Source organism: Giraffa tippelskirchi, chromosome X (genome assembly GCF_054371585.1).
Source record: "Giraffa tippelskirchi isolate mGirTip1 chromosome X, T2T-mGirTip1v1.2.pri, whole genome shotgun sequence".
Taxonomy (NCBI): Eukaryota; Metazoa; Chordata; class Mammalia; order Artiodactyla; family Giraffidae; genus Giraffa; species Giraffa tippelskirchi.
The window spans coordinates 51,235,930-51,245,334 of NC_137289.1; the positions used below are offsets into that span (position 1 = coordinate 51,235,930).

Consider the following 9,405-nt stretch of genomic DNA (forward strand, 5'->3'; position numbering starts at 1 on the left):
GCAAGAATACTGGAATGGGTTGCCATTTCCTCCTCCATAGGATCTTCTCAATGCAGGGATCAAACCCATGTCTCCTGCAGGCAGATTCTTTACCTCTGAGCCACCTGGGAAGCCTTGTGTTTATACTGTACTGTAGTATATTAAGTGAGCAGTAGCATTTTTGTCCAAAAAACAATGTACATACCTTAATTTAAAAATACTTAGTAAAAAATACTATCATCTAACAGTACAGGCTTGCTAAAAACCTTCAATTTAGAAAAAACACATTATCTGCAAAGCATAATAAAGCAAAGTGTAATTAAACAAGTTGTATCTCTATAGAAATTCCAGTTGCTATGACAGACCAGACTATCTTTCTTTTTTGGTGGAGGCTAGGTAGGAACTGTGCCTTTTATTATCCCTAAACTATCATAATTTATATACTGTGTAGTAATGTATTTATAGGCGAGTGCTTTTGCACATGAGCAATGCCAAATTCCCCTGCAGTCTTCTTATACAGCATTGTACCATCTTTCCTGTCTCATTGAATGTTTTTGGATCCTCAGCTCTAGTGATTTTCAGTCTTTTCAAGTGTAAGAACCCTTTTAAACTTAAAATATTATTTCATGTACTAATATCCATTAGTTAAAAAGATATATAATAAAAAGGCTTTATACACTAAGTACTTTTAAATAAATAGCTGTTTTACTAGTTATGAATATGTTTGAAAATTTGTAGAGCATACATATAAGACATAAATTGGTTCAATCTAAAACCATTGCTTGTCTACTTAGGATTTGACAGACTCTGGGCAATAAGCCCATTCCTTCCTAATTTCCCACATCTAGACTCTGAGACCCATAAATTCAATCCCCTTCTGCCATACACTATATACTCTTACACCTCAAGCTTCCATATGCCTACAAGGATTCTTAAACTTACTTATCCAAATAAGGGCTCCGACAACCACTCTCTAATCAAAAGGAAAAGTATTAATAGGAAAATGTCCCCAGTACTGTAATAACTTCTTTTGTGTTTCCTATTTTGAAAATTATTTCATTCTCTTAGCACCTATAATGTGTTATCTAAGATACAGGTTTGTGTATTATTAGATATAGCTTAGCCCTCTTTAGCACACTGTCTGTATCCTTGTTTTGTTTCATTTTGTTTTTCTACCTATATCCTTGAATTAGGAGACACTCTCAAACATCCTTTTTAAGATTCTATTGTCATTATTCTTAGCCATTAGTTTAATCTTGCTGAGTTATACAAATTTGGGATTGTGGAAAACATGATAAAATCAAATAACTATATGGCCTTATAGCCTACATTGCACTCCAAGGCAAAACAACATAAACTAGACTTGGAATAAAATTGAATTATTAAGCCATACATAAACTGATGGTTTTTCTTTCTCTTTTAGATACAGAAATAGCATGGCAAGCATTGCATCTAGTAAATGGATATAAGCTACGTGGGAAAATACTGGTGATAGAATTTGGAAAGAACAAAAAGCAACAGCCAGATCTACAGGCTGCTTCTCTAATATCATCTACTACAGATAATACTACTGAAATAAGTGGCAGTTAGAAGATACAAAAATTGTGAGTCCCAGGAGGTCTTTTTTACATCAGAATTTAGGATCTAGGGCTTGTGTATAGATAGCAGTTTGTTTGGAATTTAAGAAGAGAAACTGAGGGAAAGAAAGCAAAATTAAGATAATCCCTTTCAGCTTTTGGAAAGAATTGGCAGAATACATTTTCTATAATCAAAGATTATCTAGGATAGACAATGTAATGAGTATAGAGGGTTGGGTATAAAGAGTATCATTTTCTCAGGATAAATTATAGTAGATTACTTCCAAGGATTTTTTAAATCATTGTAATTTATATGAGGTCTTATATATTTGTCCCTAGAGATAACATTCTTTCCAAGACTGCCTCCTTTATATATACATATATAAAACTAAAAAACTAATTAAATGTTGAAATATTTATATGTAGAGCCCACTTGTCCCTAATTTTGTTCACCTAGTAAATAAGTGACCAGGGGCCTAAACATCAGAAAATGCTGTTGATTAGACCTTCAGCAGTAAGAGTAGGTAGTTTTCATAGGTTAGTCAGCAAATATTTAATGCACACTTCCCTATTAAGTTATGAGTGTCTTCAAAAAGCTGTTCATTTTTTCTAATGAAAGAATTTAGATCAAAACATTAATGTTCTCACAATCATTTACACTAGCTACCATTGAATAATGATTGAATTCAAAGCAATAAGCATTGAATCACTGTCAGTACATGTTAGGGATTAAATATATGAATTTTAGAAGAGGAATATACTAGCAAAGAATACCAAAGGAGGGTAGAAAGAAAGAGCTTTCTAGAAGAGAAGCAGCCAGCCCCAAGTCCCCCAGTTGTTTGTTTATAGTTGCTGGAGAATAGAAAAATGACATGATATAGAGGAAGTAGTATAAACTTTGGAATCAGACCTGTTTGAACTTCACAGCCATATTAACCACTCTATGACTTTGGCAAGTCATTAAATCTGAGCCTCAATTTTTTTCATCTTGAGATAATATTTAAAAAGCTATTCTAATAAATAATTTCACTTTAAAAAATAAATAAACTTTTATTTTTCTCCAAAAAAAAAAATGAGGATAGTGATATTACTTACTTCATTGGGTTGTGATGATTAAATGTGATTATATCCAGGATGAAGATCAGAAAGAAGAAAGAATGAAAATATAACAGAGTATACAACCATTAGGCACTCTAACATACTTGTAATGGGAATATCAGAGAAAGAAAGGGGCAGAAAAATATATTCCAATAAATAATGGTTGTAAACACCCCAAATTTGATAAGAAACATTATCTACACATCCAAGAGATCTCAATGAATCTCAAGTAAGATAAACAAAAAATCCACAAACACACCACAATAAGAATGCTAAAACCCAAAGATGAAACTTTCGAAAGCAAAATGAGATAGATGAAGCATCATTTACAAGGAAACTTCAGTAACAGATGACTTCTCATCAGAAACAAAGGGGGTGGCAGTGGGAAAATTTACTCAAAGTGTTGAAATGAAAAATAACTGTCAACATAGATTCCATATTCAATAAAGCTGTTTTTCAAAAATGAAGATGAAATAAAGACACTCCCACACAGTCAAAAACTGGGAGAATATGTTGCTGTCAGACCTGACTAGCAGGAAATATCAAAGGAAGTTCTTCAGGTAGAAAGCAGGTGACCTCAGACAGTAATTTGAATCTACACATATAAAAAATTAGCATTGGTAAAGGTAATTATGTAATTATAAAAGACAGTCAAAATACATTTTTCTTTCTTAGTTGATTTTAAAAGCTATTTTATCAAGCTCTATATATATATATATAATTGCATTATTGGATCTATTACATATAAAACTAATATATTTACCAATAGCAAGACAAAGGTAGAAACAAAGCTGTATTGAATTAATGACTCTAGGTGGTAACTCAAATCCATAGGAACAAATGAAGGAAACAAGAAATAGGAAATAAGAAGGTTAATATAAAAAAGCTATAAATAATATATTTGCTCTTTCTTCTGTAAGCTTCTTTAAAAGACATAAAATTATATTAAGTAATAATTATAATGACATATTACTGGGTTTATAACATGTAGAGATAACACTACTAACAATAATATCACAAAAAATGAGAAAAGGAATAGGTTTACATAGGAATAAGGTTTTTATATCTCATTGGAATTTAGTTAGTATATAGCTGAAGCCAGTTAAGATGTGTATGGTAAACCCTAGAGCAACCACTAACAAAATAGCTAAAAATATATAGTAAAAATATTAAATACACTTAAATGTCTTATTAGAAAATGTTCAGTGCAAAAGAAAGTAAAAAGAGGAATGGAGAAATAAAAACTTGAGACATTAAAAAGAGGAATGGAGAAATAAAAACTTGAGACATTAAGTATGAATGGATTAAACAATCTAGTCAAAAGGCAGAGATCGTCAAATGGGAAAAACAAACAAGACTTACCTCTATGCTATTTATTGTAGTCACACTTTAGATTCAAAGATACAGATTGAAGGTTAAAGGATAGAAATATCAGGCAAATGGCAATTATAAGAAAGCTGAAGTGGCTATACTATTATCTAAAGTCTATTTAAAATGAGTTTAAAGCAAAAAAAAATGCTGTAGATAGTGACATCTATTATAAACACATATGCATCTAATAGGAGAAGGCAATGGCACCCCACTCCAGTACTCTTGCCTGGAAAATCCCATGGACGGAGGAGCCTGGTAGGCTACAGTCCATGGGGTCGCTAGGAGTCGGACACGACTGAGTGACTTCACTTTCACTTTTCCCTTTCATGCACTGGAGAAGGAAATGGCAACCCACTCCAGTATTCTTGCCTGGAGAATCCCAGGGACGGCGGAGCCTGGTGGGCTGCCGTCTGTGGGGTCGAACAGAGTCAGACACGACTGAAGTGACTTAGCAGCATGCATCTAACAACAGAGCACCAAAATACATGAATCAAAAATTGAAATGAATGGAGAAATATAAAAGTATACAACAAGAAGTGGGGGATTAACTATCCCATTTTCATTAAGAACTAGACAGAATTATGAACAAAGGAATAGAAGGCTTGAACAATGCTATAAATCAACTAGACCTTAAAGATACTTATAGAACACTTCACCTAACAAGAGCAGAACACATTCTTCTCAAATACACATGAAACATCTCCAGGATGGACCATATCACATTTTGTTGTTGTTGTTCAGTCACTCAGTCTTGCCCAACTCTTTGCAACCCCATGGACTGTAGCACACCAGGCACCCCTGTCCTTCACTATCTCCCAGAATTTGCTCAAATACATATCCATTGAGTTAGTGATGCCATCCAACCATCTCATCCTCTGTCGCCCACTTCTCCTCCTGCCCTCAATCTTTCCCAACATCAGGGTCTTTTCAAATGAGTTGGCTCTTCACATCAGGTGGCCAAAGTATTGACGCCTCAGCTTCAGCATCAGTTCTTCCAAAGAATATTCAGGGTTGATTTCCTTTAGAATTGACTGATTTGATCTCCTTGTAGTCCAAGGGACTCGCAAGAGTCTTCTCCAGCACCATAGTTTCAAAGCATCTGTTCTTCAGAACTCAGCCTTCTTTATGGTCCAGCTCTCACAACCATACGTGACTACTGGAAAAATCATAGCTATATCACATACCATGAAACAAATCATGGTAAATTAAAGTGGATCAAACTATGCAAAGTATGTTCTCTGACCACATAGAATGAAATTTCTGTCAGAAATCAATAACAGAAAGTCAGGAGACACAGATAGGAATTAGATACACTTTTTTTTCTCTTTTTTTTAAATTAATTTATTTTAGTTGGGGGCTAATTACTTTACAACATTGTAGTGGTTTTTGCCATACATTGACATGAATCAGCCATGGGTTTACATGTGTTCCCCATCCTGAACCCCCCTCCCACCTCCCTCCCCATCCCATCCCCCTGGGTCATCCCATTGCCCCAGCCCTGAGCATTTGTCTCATGCATCGAACCTGGAATGGTGTTCTGTTTCACGTATGATAATATACATGTCTCAATGCTATTCTCTCAGAACGTCCCACCCTCACCTTCTCCCTCAGAGTCCATAAGACTGTTCTATTCATCTGTGTCTCTTATTCTGTCTTGCATATAGGGTTATCGTTGCCATCTTTCAAATTCCATATATATGCATTAGTATACTATATTGGTGTTTTTCTTTCTGGCTTACTTCACTTTGTGTAATGGGCTCCAGTTTCATCCATCTCAATAGAACTGATTCAAATGTAAAAGCTTTTGCACAACAAAGAAAACTATAAGCAAGGTGAAGACAGCCTTCAGAATGGGAGAAAATAATAGCAAACAAAGCAACAGACAAACAATTAATCTCAAAAATATACAAGCAACTCCTGCAGCTGAATTCCAGAAAAATAAATGACCCAATCAAAAAATGGGCCAAAGAACTAAACAGACATTTCTCCAAAGAAGACATACAAATGGCTAACAAACACATGAAAAGATGCTCAACATCACTCATTATTAGAGAAATGCAAATCAAAACCACAATGAGGTACCATTTCACGCCCGTCAGAATGGCTGCTATCCAAAAGTCTACAAGCAATAAATGCTGGAGAGGGTATGGAGAAAAGGGAACCCTCTTACACTGTTGGTGGGAATGCAAACTAGTACAGCCACTATGGAGAACAGTGTGGAGATTCCTCAAGGAACTGGAAATAGAACTGCCATATGACCCAGCAATCCCACTGCTGGGCATACACACTGAGGAAACCAGAATTGAAAGAGACACGTGTACCCTAATGTTCATCGCAGCACTGATTATAATAGCCAGGACATGGAAGCAACCTTGATGTCCATCATCAGATGAATGGATAAGGAAGCTGTGGTACATATACACAATGGAATATTAGATACACTTTTAAATGACCAATATGTCAAAGAAGGAATTACAAAGTTAATTTGAGATGAGTGAAAATGAACATACAACATCCCAAAACTTATGGGATGCACCTAAAGCAATGCTTAGAGAAAAATTTATAAGTATAAATGCCTGTAATTAACGGAGAAGGCAATGGCACCCCACTCCAGTACTCTTGCCTGGAAAATCCCATGGACGGAGGAGCCTGGTAGGCTGCAGTCCATGAGGTCGCAAAGAGTCGGACACGACTGAGCAATTTCACTTTCACTTTTCACTTTCATGCATTGGAGAAGGAAATGGCAACCCACTCCAGTGTTCTTGCCTGGAGAATCCCAGGGACAGGGGAGCCTGGTGGGCTGCCGTCTATGGGGTCACACAGAGTTGGACACGACTGAAGCGACTTAGCAGCAGCAGTAGCAGCCTGTAATTAAAAAGAAGTAATATCACATAGCAATAACCTCACTTTGTACATTAAGACACTGGACAAAGAGAAGGAAACTAACTAGAAAAAGCAGAAGGAAGGGAATATGAAAGATTAGATAAGTAAATGGCATGGAGAATAAAAAGTCAATGAAACCAGAAGTTGGCTCTATATAAAGACCAACAAAAGTGAAAAACTTTTCACTAGGTTGGCCAGGAAAAAAAGAAGACTCAAATTGCTAGGATCAGAAATGAAGGTGGGATCATTACTATAAATCTTACAGAAATTTAAAGAAAATTATGAAGGAACACCATGAACAATTTTATGCCAATAAATTAGATAACTTATTTGTAATGAACACATTCCTAGAAAGACACAAATTACTGAAACCAATTGTTGAGAAAGGAAGAACAAAGAAAATCTGAAAATACCTATAATAAGAAGTTAATTAAAACTTTTTAAATACCCAAAAAGAAAAGCATAAACATACATGGATTCTCAGATTAATTTTCACAAACATTAAAGAAGAATTAATATAAATTCTTCAAAAGTTTTCCCAAAAAGTGGAAGAGGAGGGAACACAGCTGATAAATATGCTATAATATAGAAGGATGCTGAAAACATGCTAAATGAAAGCAGCTATTCCAAAAGACTGTATATTATATGATTCCAAATATATAGTGACAGAAAGTAGATTAGTGGTTGCTTAGGGCTGGTGGCAATAGCTGAAGTGTATAGGGTTTCTTTAGAACTTGATGAAAATATTCTAAAATTGATTGTGATGATGATTGTACAACTTGGTTATAGTACAAACCAAGAATTATATACTTTAAATGGGTGAATTTTATGATATCCAAATTATATTTTAATAAAGCCACACACACTGAAATAGTGGGTACAACCTAAATGTCCGTCAGTGTGAGAATGGATAAATTATGATGCATCCATTTAGTGGAATACCATACAGCCGTTAAAATAATGGAGGTATATCTATTAATGCGTTCTGATCTGTATAGTGTCTAGGATTTTGTAATAAGTTAAAAAGTAATATATATGTATATAGGAATAGTTTTTTTTTTAAACAAAAGCATTTGTATATGTATGATATATGTATATATAGATATTTCTGAATAAACTTAGGAAAAACCTGGGAAATATATGTACCAAATTGTAAACCTTTTAGAGATGTGATTGGCTAGACTGAAAAGGGACTTTTGCTTTATAAAGTTTTTAAAGTGTGATTTGGGCTGATTTTTACTTTTTTTAGTGTTTTTTAATAAAGAAAAATTTAATACTCTGCCAATGACTTGCATTCCAGAATATTTGTCAGGCCTGCTCTGAGGATATCATCTAACTATACTCAGGAAAAACAACTATTCTTTTGATAAACTGCTCACTTTGGGTTAACTCCAATTTTAAATATAGTTTAAAGGACAAGAAGTAAGTTATCCTGGTATAACCTTTTGCACATGTTACCCAGGAGCATACTTCTAAGGTGGACTTTTCAGAAGAAACTTCTTCCTGTGGTATAAAATCTCACCTCTGCCCTTTACTAGACCTACAGACCATTGACAATGAAGGAAAATAAAAACAGAGGATGTCCTTCAACTGGTGCATAGATAAACTGTGGTATACTCATAGGGAATCCTACTCAGCAATAAAAACTATGTTGAGCTATATGATACATGCAACAGCTTGGATAAAGTTCAAATGCATTTTGCTAAGTAAAAGGGCCAAACGCAAAAGGCTACTTACTGTTAGATTCCATTTATATAACATTCTGAAAAGGACGAAACCATGGGAACAGAACAGGTCAGTGGATGACGGGTTAAAAATAAGAGACTGATTACAAAATGGTAGCTCAAGGAATTTGTTTAATAATGGAAATTTTCTATATCTTGATTATAATTACATGAGTGTATGCATTTGTGATAACTCCTAGAATTGTACACAAGAAAGGATGACTTTTACTGTATGTAAATGTTTAAATAAATGTAACTTTTAATAGAGGAAAGAAAGTTTCTTAAAGTCCTTTCTGTAAAATATTATTCCTATTCTGTGGTCTTTGGATTACTATTGAAGACTTAAAGCCACTTGACTACTATTCCTTATTTTCTGCCTACAGGTCAGCAGAAATCATTTAAAAAATCTATATGCACATATACAGACTAACCCACCATAAAAAAAATCAAAAGACAAACTGGAAAATAATTTGCGACACACAGGAGCTAATTTCTTCAATACAGAATTCATATAGTTGTCTTAGTATACTAAAGTCAGTAATCCAATTAAAAAGTGGGTAAACAAAAAGAAAATTTATAGAAAAACAAATATAAATGATAAGTTTAGAGTGTTCAGAGTATTAATACAGATTAGGACAATTAGCTCTCTTTTTGTTGTTGTTGTTGTTTTGGCCATGCCAAGTGGCTTGTGGGATCTTTGTTCCCCAACTAGGGATTGAACCTGGGCCCTCCACTGTGAAAGCATGGAATCCTAACTACTAGACTGCCAGGAA

At 34.5% G+C, this 9,405-nt stretch overlaps 1 protein-coding gene across 3 annotated transcripts in view; it reads left to right on the forward strand.

The window, feature by feature from the left end:
- The window catches only part of RBM41 (RNA binding motif protein 41), a 70,831-nt gene extending 61,923 nt beyond the window's left edge, over positions 1 to 8,908 (forward strand). For 2 of the 3 annotated variants that reach the window (XM_081565374.1, XM_081565375.1), the window contains 2 exons: positions 1,403 to 1,583; positions 8,209 to 8,908. In XM_081565374.1, the coding sequence (XP_081421500.1) occupies positions 1,403 to 1,569 (167 nt within the window). In that variant the 3' untranslated portion in view covers positions 1,570 to 1,583; positions 8,209 to 8,908. Of the gene's footprint in view, positions 1 to 1,402; positions 3,496 to 8,208 lie in introns of those variants that run through there. The other variant, XM_081565373.1, reaches the window with a different exon arrangement.
- The last annotated feature ends 497 nt before the right edge of the window (positions 8,909 to 9,405 follow it).